Raw genomic sequence first — 22,025 nt, 5'->3', positions numbered from 1 at the left:
CTGCTGTTTCCTTAAACTTCCTGGTTTGTTCCCTTTTTTTATTTAAACCAAAGGCTGAACGTGTTCCTGTTTTCTCTTCCTTCTTTTCTCATCTGCCCTATTGCTTTATCTCTGACTTTTAGTCCCGTTTTAATCCTTTATTGATGCCCTAGTGGCCTTGCATTTTCCAGTTGCCAGAGGTTGCTTAAGTTTAAGGCTAAAAATACAGAAATGATCTCGGAAATGGTAGAAAATGCATGTAATTATCAAACCCCCCACTGTAACAGTCATGGGTATGGAGTTCTGCTCTTGTCTTTGTAAAGGAGATTTTTTTTTTTTTTTTTGTCATCTCAGGTTATTTAAGCTTACTACGCTGTTTCTCAGTGCTTCTTTTTGAAGAGGCTGATGCCTGCTATAAATCTAATTAAGTTAAAACCTGCATTGCTTTAAGAGACATGATAAAATTGTCAGTTACTGCGAGTTTTCTCTATGTATTTCTCAGTAATGGCACTTCACCAAAAGATGTAGGCAGACTGTTCCTGCATGCCTCCAGCATGGTAGGGTGCTTCATCTGAAAATAAGGGTAGTGCTGGACGTTGGTGGGAAAGCAGTATCAAACCCATAGTTGTTGGGTTTTGATTTTGGTTTGGTTTGGGTTTTTTTTGTTTGTTTTCACATGCTTATGGTACTTCCCAAATGGTAGAGGACCAATGACTTTGGTAGCTGGGCCTTAGGTTTTCTGATCATATCTGAAGCAGGATTCTGAACTCTTGGACCAATGAGCTGGTGTCTGTCTTTAGGCTGTGAACTGAACAGATGAGTTTTAAATTAAAAAAAAAAAAAAAAAACCAAAAAACCAAACAACTCTTCAATGTAATTCCATGCACCAATTCCAGGTTAAGATTACAGCTGACAAAACTTCACACTTGAGTCCAGTGTCCCAAAGTAGTGGTTCCTACTGTTTTGAATTCTGCTGTCCTTTTTCTGTTTTGTCTTTTTCTTCCTCATTATCTTTCTTCCAGCTCTCAGAGAAGCTGCTACATAGCTAGCGAAGGATATTTCTCCGTTAGAAAGAGATTTGTTTATTATCAATATGTAATTTTCATCAAACATTGAAGAGTCCAAGCTCTGTTTTCCTTCTTGCAATGCTTGTCAGACCCCTTCCCCAAAATAAATGCTTCCTTATTAATTGGCTGATATTTATTTTCTTTTCAGCGGACTCATTGGTCGCAGCTGGGCCATGGTATTTGCTGCTGGAGGCTTCAAAGTGAAACTTTATGATATTGCACAACACCAGCTAACAAGTGCACTGGAAAACATTCGGTAGGTCCCCTGGCTTGAAATGACCGGGGTTGTAATGAAACTGTGGAATTTCTGCAATTGTGAAGGAACAGCCTCTTCTTACTGTTTAAGGGAACATAGATTTTAAGCTTGGAAGAAGGATTTAACTTAGAAGTCCAGGTCCTGTTAAGATCAGAACTGTGCTCCCGAATCTCTCGATGACACTTCTGAAGAGCACTTTAATTCTTAAGTAATGATTTAAGAGCTTACATTTGGATTCAAATTCTTGAAATTATGTTTACGATGATTAGTTTATCTATAGGCAAAGCTGAAAATGAACATAAGAGTTTTTGCATGGAAGGACAATAAAGACTTTCAAAATGGAAGTAGGTTAATATGGATTCCTGAGGAGCCCTGCTGCAATTATTAGTATTTTATAACTAGAATTTTTTAAATTCTTAAACTAATATATTTTGAGTCCTAGAAGAACAGGTTGCTAGTTCCACCAATGATGCAACTACTGATCAGTTATAGTAGAGGCTGGGAAGCATCTTTAGAAGGAGCACATTTGAGAGCGTGAACATAAGAACAATCGCACTGGTTCAGACCAACAATCGTCCAGCCCTTTACTCTGTTGCCCTGTGGCACTACAGCTAAAGCCGCATGCTTTTGGTACACAACAGAGCTACAAGTTCAAGTCCTGCCTGGCTGCTCTCCTCCCCCAAACTTCAGTGCCTAGAAGTTGCTCATGTATTCAGTAACTCTAGATTTCTTCTGAGTATTTCTCTAACCTTCCCTTGAACCTGTGTAAATCCTTTTTGCGGCCTCCTTGCCAAAGGACTTTGTGTTCTGCAGGTTTACTGCTCACTGTGTGAAGAGCTATTCCCTTTTGTTTGTTTTCAGCCAGGCTCCTCAGTTGCTTTGTTTGGCCCCTAGTTCTTATGTTAGAAGGGACAATGGCTGGTTGGTTCTATTCACCCTCTTCTTGCTGGACCTGAAATACAGCTCTTTATATGCCTTTGAGAGAGAGAGAGTGCCTTTGTAGAGTGGTTCTGTGCACAATCTTATGTTGCTGTATCACCATTTAATTCTGACGTTCGGGTTCCTTCATGATCAGCATCAACCTAAATGCATCAGCCCTCTCTTTGTGACACCTTGGAGTGAAATACGTCAGCTGCTGTGTGTCAGCCAGTATGAGGAGGAAGCTGTACCTAAGAAAAGGGTTGTGTTGTGTGGCATCCTGATTGCTTTCTGTTATAAGGCTTACAGCAAGGAGAACAACTTCAGGAGCCCCTTGTAGGTCAGTTTAGTTATTGGAGTTTAGAAATTAAACAGTATGTGATATCTAGTGAGATTTGCTAAAAAAGGCTTGATAATGAAAGAGGGGGAAAATCTTATCTCCTACAATTTTTATTTTTTTTTCTTTCCCCAGACCTCTCTTTCCAGGTAGGTGTTAGTTAGGCTGAACATCGCTGTTGCTGCAGCTAGATGACACACACTTGGTTTTTTCAGAATTCCTGTCATAGCGGTAGCCATGGTGAGATTCTAGATTATTGTGGAGGGGGCAGTTTTGCAGTCTACATTACTAAAGACAGCACTTGCCCCTAATTTTATTTTTCCTAATACTAAAATGAGGACTTTAGCCTTCCAAGGTTTTTGGCTTGGAAAAGTGAAGCATAAAATGCCATGTATAGTAGGGTAGAGTGCTATTTGGGTGTGTATGTACTGTCCTGTGCCTGCCTGTGCTGTCCCATAGGAGTTCAAGGCAGGTGTTGCCTTTTATGTAAGTGTTCTTAACTCAACTTATAATTAACTTGTGTATCTTGGCTGTTGTAACATGCTAGTTAAAGCCTAGTTTCAGGACAATGTAGTTTTTGTGACAAGAATACAAGCTATGCAGTTTCTTCAACCAGTATTTTAGCGATTCTGTCTATCAAAATAATGGTCAAACTTGAACTTCTTTGCACTGATTTCATAGCACATAACCTGCAGTAAATCCCTTTGAGTTACTGATGTGATACTTGTGTAAGAGCTGGAGCAACTGACACAGCCAGTTGGTGACTGCTTCTCTGGACTTGCTGGGATTTGCTTTCCTTTTCTCTCCAAATAGCTACGGCTTTTAGGGAAATTTTTAGGCTTAGAGTTTTTGTGGTGTTTTTTTTTTTTGTTTTAGTATTGAAAGGTATTTGTTCCACTCTAGTCTGCAGTCCATGAACTTTTAGTGTATGGAGGCACTCTACATTTTAAGGAGAAACTGGAGTGTACAGAGGGCTGTTCGTAGTTTCCCTTTTTAAACAAAAAAAAGGTGGGATTTAAGTAGTAAACAACCTTGACTTCTAAAAAGATACTCCTTTGACAGAAATGATATTTAAGTATTTATTGACTATTTTATGTGATGGACTTTTAATGTGTTGACTTGTAACTTGTTGTTCTGAATTTATATAAAGGGCATCTCAGGGTTCATTAACCTAACAAATTCAACTCTCACACAACAGTAGGTGGGCAGCAGGGGTGTGTAGTCCTGCAAGAGGACTGGAATGAGTCTGGGATGGACCTACAGTGATCATGACAGCCTGCATGTATCTGTATGGAATATCTGAAATGTACTCCGTAAATTTATTCAAAACACTTGGTTATGGGTAAAAAATAAGATTAAAGCATGGAATTTGGATCTACTGAGATAAGTGGAAATACGTATCATGTTGCCACAATATCAGTAGACCAGATACAGAAAGAAAAGGAGAGTGTATTTACAGGCCTAACATGGTGTGATGGATTTACTGCCTATCTTCCTGTTGCCAGACACGTGGCAGTCAGTGCCCTGACATACAAAATGACTGCATGTTGGATTGAACTGGGTGTACCAGTGACATTATTAACCAGTGTCTGCTCTAATGGAACAACCTTTTGTTTTGCTGAAGAAACAAACTAATGAATGGCTTTATGCCACACTTGACCTACTGAATATATGCTGTAGTTACCTGCCCTGGAAAATGTAACTTTTCATATCCAGTATGCTTTCTTCTGAGTCAGCGTGATTCTGGTTTGAATGCAAGATTGATAAACTTTAAAATAATGAGAATTAGAAAAACAAGTAGTACCATATTCCTGAAAGTAATCCTAAAATATATGATGCAGAAATAGAAAAACAAGTAGTACCATATTCCTGAAAGAAATCCTAAAACATATGATGCGGAAATGCTTTAGTGCATGCCCCCCCCAAAACCTTTACAATTCTTGTAAATGTGAACTTTTTTCAAATAGTTACTGTGCTACTGTTCTAAACATAATTATGCTGCTGATAAAGACTGATTAATTACAGTGGAAATGCTGTATTTTTTCCCCTGTGTAACTCGTTCATGTTTTATATAGAACAGTTTTTGCATGTATAATGAAAGACTATTGCAAGGGGAAAAAGTTTAGTTGACTCTGAAGAGGACACTAAAATTTGGATATTTGCGCATGCATTCTGTGATTTCTTTCTAGAAGTAGATGCTGGTTAAATATGGTATTAACTTAGATACAAAACTGCCTGTCCTCCAGGACACAGGAGCAGGTAACTGTTTTTAATATATAAAAACCAAACAGTTGTATGCATAAAGGCTATAGCTAACTTCAGGAAAAAAAATCGTAGAAGATCTCAGGAAGTAGTCTGTGTTAAAATACAAAGACAAGATTATTTTTAAAATTACGTTATTGTATTCAACTGCACTAAACAGTAAATTTATACTAGAAGCTCTTTTTTATCTTCTGATCCTTCCTTTCTTCTCTTAGCTCAAGTAGAAAAATTTTCTGGGACAGATTGAAGTTGACTTTGAGAAGCAGTAGTTGTATCTAGGGATATGGGCACATAAAATTACTATTGCTACTTTTATTACATATGCAAGTGAAATGCAATAGTAGTATCAAAACATGGAAATATTTGATCGGAAGGGAAGCAACTTTGATCCTTTCCTTATTAAATGATAGGGACCCTCTCCTTTAAATTTAAATTAATTTAAATTTAATTAAAATGAAAAGAAATTATTAGTGAGTTCTGTTCTTCCAGAACGGACTTCTACAGAACTCTGCCTTCTGAAAACTGATATATGGTGCTAAGGTTGCATGGTACTGAATCTAAACTCAAAAGTGAGGCTGTTCAGAGAATTACTTGTATGTCAGCTTTATCTGACTATAGGTTGCTCTTCTGCATGGTTCAGAGATGTTAGGCCTTTAAAGAGTTGGAGCCAAGCAGTCTTGAGATCAGAATATCACGCTTCCTTTCTTCATTAAGTATTAATTTAGCCATAAATTTTATTGGACCTTATTTTATTGCACTTATATAGAGTGAAGTGCAATATTGCACTAAGCAACCTTAACTTTTTCTGTGCTGTAGGAGCACTTGCTATGAAAAACAAACAAGATGCAGGGGCTAGAAAAAAGTAGCATTTCCCCGCCCACCCCTGGCCAAGTGGAGAGAAGTACTTCTGTACTTGTTGTGAGTGGGGATCTAGAACTTAGAATGAAGTGCCTGATGTGTGGCAGGTTGCAAGGCCAAGGAAGTAAACCATATCTATGCCTATGACTTTGTTATAGCCAGACTTCTGAAAGACACTTCCCCCGTAACTCAAGCTCATCATCTTTCTCGTTCCAGAAGGAGACTAGTCTCTAGAAAAGACATTTGAATGTACATTACTTCTTGCTGTCTGGTGCCCCCTTATGCTTTGTTTGTATAAAAAGAGGAACAGCTTACTGGATTGGTTTTGTAGCATGAGGAGTACACTGATACAGGCTTCACTCTTTTCCTAGCTCATGGCATGTTCCATGGCTGTGTGGTTAGATATGCTTCCCAAGCTGGCTTCCTCTTCCAGTTTCTGGTCTGTATTGCTGTATTGTATTGACACTGTATTTGTATCAAAAGCAAAATGCAGCTTGGCTTAGGTCTTCCTTGATAGTTTTATATATCTCCTTTGAGGGGACACCTCAAAGTAGACAAGTCTTATCAAAGTATATTTTGATCTTGAGTGCCTGATACTGGCATATCAAGCTGTGCTAAATCATAGGCTTGATACTACCTTACAATTTTATCCACATGCCCCACTCTGCCTTCTCCCTCCTCCCCCCCCGCCCCGAAAAGTGCAATTAACTAGCTAGGAAAACATTGCTTCATTTGCAGAACTAGCTAGAGAATGTGTTAATAGGATTTGGAAGGGGATAGATTCCGTTTTTCCAAATGTTCTGCCTAGCCATTCTGTAGTCGAAAACACCTCCAAAGGGAAATGTTGTCTTCTCACCTCATTCCTGTCTGGCAGCCAGTCCCCTGGGCAGCTAGAATACATGATTTAAATAAAACTGATTTTTGCAATTACAAAGGCTGTGTTTTGAGAACAGTTATGGTGTTGACATTTGCCTGGTATGCACAAGTAACAGGTTGTCCAAAAAGCTGGTGAAATCTCCATCCCTGAAGGCTTTCAAGGCTTGGCTACACCAAAGCAAGGCTAATCTCATCTCGTATTAGCAATAGTTCTGCTGCAGGTGCAAGCTGGACTGGAGACTTCCCCAGGGTCCCTTTCGGCCAGTGTATCTGTGACTGTGTGGGAGGTCCAGGTTTCAGGCTGGGTCAGAAGCAGGGATGTGAACTGTGGGTCCCTATTTTAGGTAGGCCACCTTTGGTTTTGGTGAGGATTTCCATCTGGAACCTAAACTTAAAACAACAAACAAAATATTAAGAACCATAGAAAATGCTTCCTAGCAGGCAGGTTTCCCAGAATAAACTTGTCAGTTCCGATGTCAAGATTCTTTTGGCATCTTGGCAAACCTAACGAGTGAACTTACTTAGCTCACTAGATCTGGAGACAACATTGGAATTGATCTTTTAAGGGTAAAAAGTGATTTGTAATGAGTTGCAGACCCTGCTCAGACTTGGCAATATTGGAGACTCTGTGTTTACCATGGAAAAACATAATGACTGTAACTGCATTTTCCTGTTACAAAATCTTTGCTCTCGTTGCAGCATGCAGTTTGTGTAAGCCAGGATAGACATCCTGAGAGTGCCATGGCTGGAAAACAGTTTGTGCCTGTGATAACTTTAGGAGATCTCAGAACTTTGGCTTTAGTGCATCACCATGCTCTTATGCTATGTCCTGGCTCCTCTGTAGTCCTTTGCTTTGTGCCTCTTCAAAACTGTGTCAAAGGCAAAGGTGTAACTGTCCCTCTTTAGTATACTGCCATTGCTATGGATGAAGTGCATTTGACAGCGCTGGATCTTTCTTGTCTGGACAGAAATGTGCATACTTATGTGGTCCGGCTTGTACTGCTGTTTCAAGAAGACGTAATGTGTAATAACTTTTCCATGGTGGTGTGTTGTGTGCTTACCTTTAGTCTGGGGAAAACAGGAAGAGGGAAGGTGATTGCTAATGCATTCATATGGTCAATTACAACTCAGTATTAGCCGCTTACTATTTGGCTGTTGCATGTGTGGACAGTGAGCTAGTCCCACTGTTGGGCTTTCAGTTGCCTGCTTGATCTGTTGTGTCTCAGGGTAGGTATATGGGGCTGGTGATGGTTTGTTGGTTTTGTTTTTTTTTTGTTTTGTTTTGTTTTGGTTTTTTTTTTTTTGCCATGCCAACTACCCTCTTATTCATCAGACAGCATTAGATAGCAGTCTGGTGCCATGACTAGTTAATGGTCCTAGTCTTTGGGCAATGGTGGTTGGCTGAACTTGTGAAGAATAATATTGGTGTTGCCTTTTCTTCTTCTCTCCCTTCTCCTTGCTGATTTGGGCAGTAAGTTTGTGATTAAGTCGTCTTTGATCTTGCAAGTATTTGCTTGTTGCAACAATGTGTGCTGAATAGTATGACTGCCGAATAGTAGCTGTGGATGTAGGTGAGGCAATGGGGTGTGAACAAGATGTATTAAGTATTAGCATCACTTGCAAGGTCCTTCTGTAAAAACTTCTAGAATAGGATTTGTAACCATAAGCATCCCAGGCAGTTTATGTGATCAGAAGTGTTATTATAGGTTGGGTGCCTTATCTTGAAGCAAATAGTGGCTCAGTTCCCAGAGTAGTGTTGGCATGGGCAATCAGGTGCAGCAGTAAAACTCTGGAGGTAGGCAAATTGTGGGCTCTAAAAGGAAGCGGTACGTTCTTATGGATGCGAGTTCTTCATTCTTCAAAGACCTTACAGGTATTAGACAAACTCTTCAAACTGTGCGCATGATACAATTGCAAAGTCCTGTGGTGTGTTCTATGGACGTGGCTGCAATGACCTCAATCTGTGGTCATCCTCAGGGATGATCACCCTGAAGTCTAGGCTGCTTTGAACAAAAAGTCGTCCAGCAGAGGTCAGTGGTCCAGTGCTGTAGTTACAAACCGGTCTGGTTTGTGTCTTAATAAATACAGGGGAAGCTCCCTTCCTTTGCTGCAGAAGTGTGGGCAGTCTAATACCCCAGGGGAATGTAAAGAGGGTTTAGCATTTGGAAGACTTAAAATTAATTTGTGGAACAAAACAGCCAGAATGTCAATAAATATATTGGGGGGGGGGGGGGGGGGGGCAAAAAAAAATTTTCCTGGGAGGGAAGGCCAAAATTCAAGTAATGCATAAATTGTATTTCCTATTCCATGCTTTAAATAACTATACTAATTTAAATAAATGGCTAGCATGAAGATTGGTGATGATAACAGGAAGATTTTTGTTTAGGAGGAAAAATCAGTCCAGCCTTAAGTTCCAAAGTATGGAGATGGTGGTTTTGCGGGTTAATTAAGAAATGGTGTTCTTGGTGCACAGTGTAGTGTGTAATGGCTCATGACAGAGAAGCAGAAATGATAGGATGGTCATCACTGGCAGAGAAGGAAAGGTATAGAAGAGGAAACAGGTGCTGCAAACTTCTGTAAAAGCCTGTGGAAGAAAAATAAGTCAGATCTCTTCATCTGTCACTCTAGCCTCTTTGAGTCCCTCAGTTACCAATCATGGAGTGGAGTTTCAGGGAGGATGAGACTTGTGTCATATTGCACAGAAAGTGAACAAGAACTTCATCCTCTTCTTCAAAGAAAGAAATAATTCTGTTGTGGTCTCTTCAAACTTAAGTTTTGGGTTTGTTTTTTAAAAGCAGTATACAGCCTATGAGCAAGAGGAGGATGCTGGATTTAGGCAAGTGCACCTGGGAAATGAACTTCTGATGAATGGATAGTTAAGACCTTTTGAATTAGAGGAAATGGCTTCAAGTTGTGCCAGGGGAAGTTTAGATTGGATATTAGGAAAAATTTCTTCACTGAAAGGCTTATTAAGCATTGAAACAGGCTGCCCAGGGAAGTGGTTGAGTCACCATCCCTGGAGGTATTTAAAAGATGTGTAGATGTGGTGCTTAGGGACATGGTTTAGTGGTGGACTTGGCAGTGTTAGGTTTACGGTTGGACTCGATGATCTTAATGGTCTTTTCCGACCTAAATGATTCTATGACTGGTTCCTTACCATCTCACCTCAAAGGTGTAAAGGAGTCAGAAGTTTGGATGCTCTAGTTTAGGTGCACCTGTTTCTTTACAGATGAAGCACTGGCACCTTTAGTGTGCTGGAAGTCTTAAGTCTTGGATGGAACTCCTGCCTAGCAAGCTGTGGTGTACCCTGGCAGCTTGGAAAATGGAGCTGAACCTTCCTGTTTCCTATTCTTTACCACACTGAATGGCTGTGCTTTCCAGCCATTCATTTGCTGTGTTGTTAAGAAACCAAATGGGGAACTCATCCAGAAATTTGATGGATTTCCTGCGTATTTCTGTGATGCTGCCTGGAGGGGTGTGTGTGTTTGAGCACTTCTTTTTTCTCTTTTTTCCTTTTTTTTTTTTCTTTCTTTCTTGAAGTGCTTTTAAACAAAACTTACCAGAAGAGAATTTCTGACTACTAGTCAGAATACTAATTTTGGCACCAAGTCTAAGGGACTCAAGGGAAGCAAACACGACAGACCTGAGCAGTGTCTAAAAAGCGTGTGACTCTTGGCTTCATTTTCCAGCTAAGAATGAATTGAACTTTTTCAAAGCTCTTGTCCGATGTAAACAGAATGCAATGCCTAGCTGTTTACCCAGGCATGCTCTGCCTCAGAGTAAAGAATCATTGTCCATGATCAGCTCTGGCAAAAATAAAGAGGAAGTGTTAGAAGTTGCAGTAAAGAAATGATTATCTGGAGTTAATTGCTGAAGCAGTTCATTGAAGAAGAGAAAGTTAATGCTTGTAGGAGTTAGTGCTGTGTGTGCACATGCATGTGGATTTTTGTTGTTGTTGGTTTTGTTCTTCCCAATTTGAAATGTGGGTGCATATTCTGGTTTAGAAGGTGCACTGTCACCTCTACCAGCTTCTAACAGAGCCTCTGTTGACATCTTACCTACTCCCAAGTTATTGGAGATCTTTTGATTTAACGTACAAAGTCCATGGTGATCTGAAGGTATTTGTTTCTTCTGACTGTTGTGCTAAACCAGGAGCAGAATTGCTCTATGCATTTTTTTAGCTACTGCTAAGCGGCTACTGAGTGCTCCTTACCTTGATTTTTAGTGGGGTTGTTCCCAGGAGAAGGTATTGCTGCTCTGGGTTGGTGTCACAAAGATATATGAGGAAGCTGGGAAACAAATGTTCTCTTTTCCACTACTTTGAGTGGAAGGACATCAAAGTAACTTGCAGAGCAGCGGATGTTTATGACCTCTTAATAAAGCCATGATAAAAGTGGTAGAGCCTATACGTGCTGTATTTTCTTGAACACAGCACAACTACATGGATGCTGATGTAAAATTCTGATTCTTTGGAAGTTAATGGTAGATTTAGCGAGCCAGTTCAAGCTAAAGACCTGAGGGCCCAGTGAATCTCTGCTGAGGTTTGACTTGCTTCTGTATAGTTCAGTAGGAACTGGATTGTCTTTAAATAAATCCCTGCAAACTTTCATCTTTGACTTCAGAATACTGTGGTCTAAATGTCTCATTCAGAGGTATTTTCTTTGGAGAGACGTAGGTACTTCCATCATAAGACAAGATAGATTGCATACTTGGATGCCTAAAAAAGATCAGACAAATGCACCTGAAACACTTAGTTCTCCCTTCTCTAAAAGAGAGCTGAAGATGATTGTTTCAGATGTGCATGTTGACACGGTAGGTGAGATGAATCCCACTCATTTTGTTTAGGAAATCTGGAGGAGGAAGCTTAATATTTTTATTTGATCTATGGACTCAATACTTGTTGACAGGAATGAGCTCTAAATGAAAGTGTGGTTTGACAAAGTGAGAGTGCATTATCACACATTGCTCAGCAGATGGCCTGGAAAGAGTAGAGGGAGAAAAAAGATAGGGGCAATGATCTACATCCCTCTCCCTTTTCAATTAATTTAAAACGCTGCTCAAAAAATATAGATGGCACCCCTTGCCACTTCATAAAGCAACTGAGAGCTGAGGTCCCGTTGCTCCCTGTCTGGTTTGTTTAGGATTGATGATGTAAAGGTGGCTGCAGCGGTGTTACTGGCAAGGGGTGAGGAAATGCTGCCACAGGGTGTAAGTGCTGGAGCTGGACTGGAGAAGCGGTCTGGGGCTGACATCCCAGTCTGGTGGCTGGCTGCCTGCCCTGCTTCGTAAGGACTAAGGATGGTGTCTGTCTCTGGCTGCTGTAGACTGTGACAAAGATATGGGATCCCATCTCCTCTGAGGTCTCTAGATACAAAAATAAATCCAGTCTTACTGTCTGGATGCATGGAGGGGCCTGGACAGGTGTATGAAGGACTGAGGTGTGGCTGGGAGTGGAGATCATCTGGGTCTGTATAAATAAGTTCAGCCCATTTAACATTTACTTTCTGTAAAGCCCTTAATGAAGACTGTGATGTGTGCCCCAGTGCCACAGTCACTTAGGAGACACATGATGGATCACTGGTTATTTCTATATGCAGTTATATGATTTGTAAAGTACAAAAATACACTAACTTTTTCCAGGCTGTACAGCTTCTCTGTTTGCTACAGCTTTTCCACCTCCAACTGGGTGGCAAGTGCAATTTATTTATCATGTAAAAAGGCATCCAAAAAGAAGCCAAAGCTTCAGAACTAGATTGGTAGGGAGAAGAAAGGAATTTTTTTTTTCTGCTGCTAATCAGTAGCTCAATTTCCTCCTCTCTTCAGGATGAGCAATTTTTGCTGAATAACAACCAAATGCTCAGAGGACTTCTGGCTTGAGGTAACTGACAGATTTAACTGTGATAATGGCTACATCAAATAGCTTTAGGTTGATCATGATCAGATAGTTTAATCCCACTTAATTTTTGTGGAAATTCCTCCTCTAAGTGACTTTTAACAGTTTGGGAAATGGCTTGCTTGCTCTGGACTTTCAAGGGTTTCAAACTGTAGAGACTTTTTCTGAGAAGGTGGCATGTCCAGCCCCAGCAGTGGTGTGTACTTGAACATTCATTTCATGCTCTGGCCACTAAATGTAGTAACTACTTGAATTTTCTGACACTTGCTCTGTAGTCATTACCTATGTAGGGGTATGGGTTTTTTAGGAAGGACTCCTGGCTGTATGGAATGTATTTATTTATTTCTATACAGTTAAACAGTGTTCCTGCGCGAGGCTTTATAACAAAAGAACTGTTGTTTGTAAAACTAGATGAAGTATATTAGAGTCCTCTCTTCCCATTAAATATGAGTATAAAAACTCTTGCTTGCTGATCCTGCACCAGTGAAAACAGGTTTGAGGTGGTGACAAGCTTGTGTCTAGGAGTAGATCTTAGAGCTGTCCATGCTTGAAGACAAGAAAAATGTTGTAAGATGGAGGGAGCAAAGAGAAATGACTGAAACTAACCTTTATATTTTTTGAGTATAGATACATGCAGTGGCATGGCAAATAGCATAATACTACTGGGTTGTTAAGAAGCTTTTTAAAAAATTAATGGTGGCTTAACAATGATAAAGTACTTAAATGTGTTATGTTGTTCCTGTCAGCAAACAAATGAAAGAGCTGGAGGAGTCGGGATTCTTGAAAGGAGCTTTGAGTGCGGAGCAGCAGTTGGCTCTCATTAGCATCTGTACAGACCTGAAGGCAGCAGTAGAGGGTGCTACTTTCATTCAGGTAAGCAAAGATTTGACAACTCCTAGCAAACAGTTTAGAAAGATGACCAAGAGCTGTGCTGTGCAGTCAACGGGCAATGGAGAGTTCAACATCCTGACCACATAAGGATGGTTGTGCTTGTTAAAATTAAAGTTCTTTCAGCTTACTATCTTGACATGGGAGATGATGCCTCTTTGCAGGATTTCCCTATCTGAGAGTCTTTGTAAGTTTCTTTTGGGTTATGTTGGAAGAGGCTGGTGGCTGACTAAGCCAATAGAGAATTGCTGACCTCCATGTGTAACAAAGACTGTACATGTTAGAAAGACGATTGTGGGGGGGGTGGGGGGCAGGAGATTCTTGGGGGAGAGAGATTATTTCTTAGGCAACACCAAACATTCTAGTGCTGGGACTAAAACTTGTTTCTTCCTCTCCAGGTACCTTGGGAAGGCAGGGAGTATGGTTCTGCCCAGGGGTGACTTCTATTCTGACTGGGGGGGAGCACTGTAGCCAAAAGCAGCTATCCAACAGAGTGTTAGAGTATTAAAAACAGGGTTGATATATAGGGCTGGAATCGGTGCTGCTAAGTAAAACTGAGATGGGGAATAAGCTGTATTACTGAACCCGATAGTCTGTGGCTGCTTAACTATTAGTGTGTGCACTGGCAAGGGCATAGTTCAGGGAATAGGTGAATCAGGGGCCATTTCTGTGGTAAAGTATGAATGAGTTTGCATTGGACTTGGCATCTTCTACCCTGCGTGGTCCCCCAGTATTATTCCAGTGTTGTACCATTAACTGTCCCTACATGTATGTGTGCTGCACCTAAGAGTTTACAATTTCTACTGTTTCAGGCTGTAAATTCCACAGTGTGCTTAGCTGCAATACGTCTCTAATAATAAATTGAATTAAAAGGGGACAGATTTCCAGACCTTTTCTTCCTCCCAAGTTGGTGAGGTGGAGGGGGAGAGAATGGGAGGCAGAGCAAAGCCTCACACAGGAGTCAAGCTGTGAATGCACTATAGATTTTTACAGTGGTATACTATTTTGTGTTCACTTCCTTTTCTCTAGATCATGAAACTGTATGCTGTTACCCCAGTATCTTACTCCTTCATCAGTAACGAGCTCAGAGCTTGTCAGTTCGTATTATTTTTTCACATATGTGTCACCTACCTCTACTGAGTTTAATCTGCAAACTTATTGTCTAGACATTCAATCTTGTAAAATCCTTCCACAAATGTTTGCAGTTGTAATGATGACGACTAACTTAATTTTATGAGCTAACTTTCAGGTCATTTATGAATGGATATAACAAAGGGCACAGATATCTGCTGTTTCTGTAGAAACAGCACTGATCAGCATGTTCCAGTAAGAACTGACTTCTTCCTACCGTCTGCTTACTATCTCTTTACCAGTTACTGTCTGTGAAAGGACCTTTTATCTCACATGTGACCAGTTAACTTCCTTGAAAGCTTTTACTATTTTTTGTTGCAAGACTTCTGGGCATTCGCACCGACTGCATCAGCTACATGACGCCTGTGCCTGTGCTTGCTGCTTCCTTTAGAGAATTCCACTAAGTCTGTGAATCAGGACTTCCCTCTGAAAAAGTTGCTTTGATTCTTCCCTGTTTATGTAATACTCATTTGGTGCTGCCCTTTTCTCTTGACTTGCTTGATAGAGACATGAGGCTTAGAGGCTTATTGTTGAGATCTTTCCTGAAGTTCCCTTAAATGTTGCATCATGCTTGCCACTCATCTGCTCTTTGGTACCAAAATACTGAAAACATTCAGTTTTGTTTCAAGTGAGCAGTTGTATATCACTGTTACTGTGTTGGGTATTCAAACCATATCAAAACATGTCCTAGTACTTTGGTTCTGGTTCCCCTCCCCTTTGTTCTAAGACTTGAGATAGACCCTGGGAGTCCCCAAGACTAAGGCTTCAGTTTTCTTCAAGGATTAGAAGGAGAAACAGAACAGTTGCAAAGAACTCACTGTTCTGTATGTGTTTTCCAGATGATCATCCTTCTGTATTCTGATCATCTCTTGGTCCTATGCATTCTTCTTCTCCAAGCATTTTGAAGAAAGAAGGGAAATTTCTTTTTTTTAATTATTCCTCTTGTAAATTGCAGGGGGGGGAGTGTCTGCTTTGTTTTGTCTTACTTTGACAAATTAACAATCCTATATGGCCATGTTCATTTGGGTACTGCCTCAACTTTGTGAAGGCTGCCACCTTGTTTCTAGTAAACTCTTCTAGTTCTGCCTGTTTTCTCTTGCTCTTTCAAGTGTTTCTTACTACCTGGTATGTCCATATGGTGTCTTTACTTTGTATGATACCTGTAAGGGTCTGATCCTTCTTACAGCCAACTTTGCATGTCCTTAGTATCCTCACTTTTATTTTAGTATCTTCTTTTGAAGCTAAGCGCAGCTGTGATGGAGTTCTTGGCTCTTGTTGCTCCTACAGAGATGTTGAATCTTAGTATGCTATTGTTCCTCTTAGAGAGGCTCTTCAGCAGTAAGATTTTTGAACAAGGTCCTGCATGCTACTTCAGATTAAATCAGGGGCTGCATCCATCCCTCCCACCATCAGCTGATCTATGAAATAGGCATTGGGCAGATGTTGCAGAATCAAAGCAATTTTGAGTTGGAAGGGACCTGTGCAAGTCATCCGGCCCAACCTGCTGCGGGACCAACTCACATCAGCTTGCTCAGGATTTGTGCAGTTGAGTTTTGAATAGCTCTAAGGATGAACACTTCTGGTCTCTTTGGGTAACTTGTTACAACATTTGATTACCCTCATTGTTGAACTTCTTTCCTAATATCTGATTGGAGTTTCCCTTCTTGCAACTTTAGTCTCTTGCTGCTCGTCCTACCACCATGGACTTCTGAGAAGAATCTGGCTTCTCTGTGTGTTCCCTTCAGGTAGTTGAAGACAGCAGTGTGCTGATAGTGTCTGAATAGCAACAATCTACCTGGGGTAACTCAAGCTTTCTGGTACTATTTTATGTTCCCTTAGTCCTTGTGATGTCTCTTAACATGTAGTCATTAAGCATAAAAAAAAAAATGAAGTAGCTGCAGTATGCCTGTGGGTAACAGATCATGTGTGTGAAACACTGTTGGCGGTATTCATATCAGCTCATCAGTTTCAAACCATAGTATCAAATTTTGGTTTGATACAAAGTGTTAATGTAAGTGGACAAATTATTTGAACTAGTCTTTAATTTGCTCTTGGAAGGGGGGTGGAATAGATATAAAAGAATCTTAATTCTAGGCTCACAGCCTTATTTCAGCAGTGAACAGACTACTTTCTAGCTGAACCATATTAAACTTCAGAAACATTGCCTAGTGCAGCTTTGAACCTCGAAGAACAAAATGGATTAATTATGTTACAAGTGCAAGTGTTCTGACTTAATTACTTAAAAAATAAAACATCAGTTGCGTTAATGTTAGTTGAATATAGAGGACTCTATTTCTTGCTTAATGATAAAACCTACTGATTAACTTGTTAGAAGACTTCCATGAGAACTGCATTTCTTTACCCTAGATTTCAGTTGGTTAAATCTTAACTTCTTTTCAAATTCGGCCTTTGTGGAGTAAGTCCACTTCAAGCTTTAAGAATTTCCTTGATGTTAGCACTCCTTGAATGAATTCTGCAGACAGTTGCCTTCTATGTTGTTTTCATGGGACATAATTTAAAACAAATGTGATGAAGTAGTAAAAAGTGGAACTTCTTAAATGACATTAGTGAAGATATAAAAGTGAAAAAGATGCAGGAAATAATTAGAAGGACTGAGTATGAAGAAAGTTCATAACAGTAATGTCATAAACCTTTAAAAACAAGGTATGCCTTGATGCATATTATTTTATACGTTCCCTCTCCTGAGCATTTTTATGAAGTAACTTGTCTTGATCAGTGTGCTTTGCATCAGCTTTAGAAGGAAATCAGTCTGGTTTTTTGCTATAAAACTGAATATTCACCAAGTTTCACTTCTCGGAGCTTTTCTATGCTACTTGGAGTAAGTGCATAATCTATAGCATTTAGGTGAATGTGCACTGCAAGCTTCTTGCATGACTGAAAGCTTTAATTCTGAAATAACTTTTCCATTAGCTGAAAACTCCACAGAGGCAAATTAGTGGGTACATTTGTACTATAATATCCCTGGCATGGGACTATCATGGGTGAGGTAAATGTTTCTTAATATTGTGCTCGTAACTTCCCTGCATAAATATATGATGACTTTTGTCCTTATGTGACTACTGGGTACTGAACTTGTTAGTACTCTTTTCACTATTAAAAACAGATTTGAGTGGGTGTGTGTCTAGTTCCTAAATAATATAAGCTGAATAGAAATCAGTGCAGCACTTGTATGATCTGTTACCATAATGCTAAGTAAAATGAAAACATACCTTTTTAAATGCTTTGCTTTGGAGCAATTTACTAACAGGATAATAAAGTTTACTGACTATTGGTAAGATCTTACTCTTGACACTTGAGCTACTGTGTGTGCTGGTGAGTTGTGAGGCCTGGCTGGGCTGGTTGAAGCCGGGCATGGAGGGTGGCTGAGAGGTGATCTCTGAACGTGTCAGTTGTGCTGTGGCATGGGACAAAGCAGACTGGCAAAGGGATGAACTTAAGCTTGTAACTTATGCCTAAAAGCCTTAGAACAGTATTTTTTTTTTTTTTCCCCCCTCTTTAAAAGAGAGAGGCCGTGCCCCCTCTCCCCGCCCCGTTACACCTGCAAACTCATTTTGAACTGGTGATAACACCACTAATGGATCTTCAGCCTGGTCTCTTTTAGATCTTGCTGGCTCTTTTATCTCTCCCAGTTAGACGTGTTTAGAAAAAAAGTGTTACCAGCTTAAAAACAGCTTTCAAAAAGCCTGGTGGTGCCTCAGAATGGGAAACCAGCATTGGCTTGGGAGCGTTGACAGTAGGTGTCTCATGTCTCCTGTCATAAAAATTTGTCTCTGATTGTCTGGTACCAGTTTCTGCCGCTAGCTTTTGTTTTACTTTCCTGGTGGCTTTCAAGAACCGTTTTACTTCTGGGGATGAGGGAATATCTGCAGACAGCAACAGGTGAAGATGTCTTCATCCTGAGCTTGTAGAATAGACAACCATCCTGGTTTGGAAGCTGCATTAATGATGTACCTCTAAATACAAAGCTGCTGGAAGGCACAGTGTGCAAGCATTGCAGTAACGTGGCTGCTTCTGGATTGGTCATTGGTCAGCTCTGAGCACTGGTCAGACAAACATGGGTCTGTTTGCTCTCAGCTGGGTAAATACAACCTTAGGCCTGGTTTTACCCTACTTATCTTAAACACTGACCTGAGGCACCAGAAGTTATGTTTTGGCTTCTGAGGGAGCTGGTTTTAAGCATGTGACCTGACTCGGCGTCTTTTAGAGGTTTTGAGAAAACTCTCTTCCTGATTTTAGGGTTTGGAACAGTCTGATCTCAAAGACTTGCTATCAAATACTTTGTCAAGTCAATGTCTGAGTTGAACTGAAAGACTATGTTTGGGTAAACAGCTTGCCAGTGTCACTGCTGTGGTGCTGCTGCAGACTCTTGTCCTTCCAAACTTTCTAACATTCACTCCCCATCTATCCTGTGCATATAACAACTAGTGTTGTTTACCATTACAGACTTGAATATGGTTTTGGTCCCCGTTACAGAAGGTAGTCATTGCCATAGCTGTCATCCTGCCCAGCAGTTAATCTTGCTCTTCAGGTTCTCTTTCAGTGCTCCCTCGTCTCCTTTCTAGGGCTGTATTGTATTTCCATTGCACTTCCTAGATCACTTCCCCGATTTTTCAGGGTGGATGGGATCACAGTAGACAAAAACAAAGAAGATCTGATCCTTTGAGGAAAGGATGTGGGGAGGAGGATGTCAATCAACCTGTTTGAGATCTTATTGCTCTTCCCTAAGGGAATGAAAAGGATCTTCATGTCTCCTGTAGCAGCTTGATCATCTTGTCTGTCTGTCTCTTGAAAGTTTTGTAGGACACATGAACATCATGGAAAAAGAAGGATCTCTTCATGGCATGATACTAACAGTAAATGAAGCAAAACTTGCCTTCATTTGTTGTATGTGTTTTAAACAAAAACCAAACCAAACAAAAAAACCCCACACAATGCCCCCAAGCCCTCCCAGATCTGCAAGTTTGACTCTGACTTGGGAAAATGTAGTTCTGAAAATCTGTTTTGTATTTTGTACTAAAGGTTGAACAGACACTAGTAATTCAGTCATTTATTCTGAGCAGTATAAAATGGCAGTAACTTGATATTTTTATTGCTCCAGTTCCTCAACAGGATATGTTTCTGAACTGTAGGAAAGTACAAAATGTTTCCATCTAAATGCTGGATTTCACCTTGCCAAAGTGTTATTTACTTGTAACAGTATCATGTGGTAGACAGTCTTTCAAGTCGCTCAAGAGGTAGTGATTTAAGAAGCATCAGATTTCACACTGGTATGAGCTCATAAATTCAAAACAACTAAGAAGTTATGACTTCTTTAGAGTTGAAGTGAGTTATAGCCCTAAATTTTCTTTTTTTTTTCTTTAAAATTAAATTAGCCTGAAAGTACTGGTATTTTAACTGATGCTTTTACAACTGCTCCATAATAAGCTTACTCATCTACTGTCCTTTAGATCCAAACATCAAAACCTTGATGATTTTGAATTCTATTAAAGGTTTTCTGAGTATGAATTTAACACTGTTCTAAAAGCCAGGCACTTGTAGATTTGCTGTAAGACCCTTTTATAACTATATTTTGAATGGAAATTTAAACAAATTCAAACCCTATGAATCAAAGTTAAAGTTCCCCCTCCACTCTAGTCCTCTGCTCCTCAGCAAAACAGCATATGAGAGGACCCCATCTTTATCAGAAAACTCACCTTTACCTTTGCTGCCCTACCAACTACAGAGTTATCCAAAATCAGGCTGGAAGGGACTTCAGAGGTTACTTAGTCCAACCCCTGCCCCAGGGCAGGATCAGTCGTACCTAGACAACTGTCTGTCAAAAATGTGTTAACCTGTTCTTAAAATCCTTATGTGATGTGATTCCTTCTCCTTCCCTGTGTTAAGCATTTTACTTCAGTGCATACCTATCCTGTAGAAAGTCTGTAACTGAAGCCCCAGGATATGACCATAAGTGACCATGCCTTTCTATTTTATGTAATTTTTTTTTTATAATTGTGTTAAATGGTGATAATGTGGCCTCGTCATTAACAAATTGCCAGTATGCTTTCCAGTTAAAGGAGCTGCTGTCCTTATCCTGCTTTCTTACCCTTGGCTTACAGGATACCAGTTCTTGTTCAGGTTCAAAATAAAGTTTTGGTTGCCAAGGTTGTGTGGCTTGTTTTGGGCTAACTACAGTTGTTTTACATCTAAGGAGTCTTTTGTCACCAAACATGTTCTTGTTAATGATCTGGTATTTGGACACGTGCTTGAAACTATCTTGGAGGAAGTTGTGTACCCAGGTATGTGGAATGAATATCTGCAGGGGGAAAAGGGGCAAACAACCTGATGAGCTTCTGTTCCTTGTGTGTATCCCATATGGCTTGGGTTCCTGCATCACCTCCAAGTGCTTCAGGGTCTCTCACTTAACCTCACCTCCCTGCTGTGGTGCACAGCCAGGTTGCTCCCCCTGCTCTCTCTGTGACCCTAGCTGCTGGGGGCTTGAGTTCTAGTCATGCTCCAACATAATCATGTCAATTATCAGAGTCTATGTTGTTAGTTGTTTTTGTGGGGTTTTTTTGTATGTGTGGTTTTTTTTTTCTTTTAATCTTTCTTATTTTAACTGATCAAAATGCTGACACCACACTGAAAGGTGTGCAATAGCCTGGGGACTCCTTCACTAACAACTGTGTATACGTCTCATGTTCTGTGCTGCATCCCAAACCCGTGCAGTGGTGAGCAAGAGTGTGTGTCTCCTGCCCAGCTGCTGTCCCTGCCATTACTCTCAGATGAGGGTAATAACACTTTCTAAAAGGAGACTGAAGTAAGTATATTTTCCCCCTACCATCTTTGCAGTTTGAAATGATGCATTTTTATTTGGCACCTTGTCTTAATTAATATCTTGGTATACTGGTATATACACATACTGTCCATCTTTAAAGTGTCTCAGAATAAGCATCTAAAACTACTTCGCCATTTTGGGGGGGAGCATGATGGAAAAGTCCAAAATACTTGCAGTCAAGCATTTTAATTTGAAATATGTAATAATTCTGAATTTTGTGAAATTACCAAACCTATTTAATGCATGAAAAATTTCAGATAGTTGAGCTAAATTGTAATGGTTAGCAGTAATATTGGAAGGAAAATTGATATTCTCATGTAATAATTTGTTCTGATATTAAAAATACCATTTTATTTCTCTGCTTGTTTCACTAGCTGGATTCCCAAACTGCAGTCAAAATGTCACTTTTTTTAATTGGAGGGGGTATAGTTCCCCAGGTTCACATGCGTGACTCTTGTTTACTGAGTACAACGCACATCAGTGTCTGACATGGAATACAAAAGAAAGAAGCTCCGGTTTCCTTAATAGAAGGTGTATTTTCAGTCTTCCAGAACAGAAATATAGACCTAAACCCTGCAGGAGAAGACCAAACTAGCACGTCAATACAAAAGCCTAAACAGAAATAATAATAACTAGCACTAAAATACTAATGATAGTAGTGAGCATCTTAAACGCTATTTTGCTTAAAATATAATTAGGCTTTGATATGGGTTCTATAAAAT

The 22,025-nt window shown here is 40.1% G+C and overlaps 1 protein-coding gene across 1 annotated transcript in view; it reads left to right on the top strand.

The window, feature by feature from the left end:
• Positions 1-1,194: 1,194 nt before the first annotated feature.
• Positions 1,195-22,025, top strand: part of CRYL1 (crystallin, lambda 1) — a gene marked incomplete at both ends in the record, with an annotated part of 39,456 nt that continues 18,625 nt past the window's right edge. Inside the window, 2 exons of the mRNA XM_009576597.1 lie at positions 1,195-1,302; positions 13,193-13,319. Coding sequence (XP_009574892.1) covers positions 1,195-1,302; positions 13,193-13,319 — 235 coding nt within the window. The remainder of the gene's footprint in view (positions 1,303-13,192; positions 13,320-22,025) is intronic.

The sequence above is a fragment of the Fulmarus glacialis genome, unplaced genomic scaffold (genome assembly GCF_000690835.1).
Source record: "Fulmarus glacialis isolate BGI_N327 unplaced genomic scaffold, ASM69083v1 scaffold10714, whole genome shotgun sequence".
NCBI lineage: Eukaryota > Metazoa > Chordata > Aves > Procellariiformes > Procellariidae > Fulmarus > Fulmarus glacialis.
Note: the sequence above shows the minus strand (reverse complement) of the source record. Positions and strands in the feature narration are given on the sequence as shown.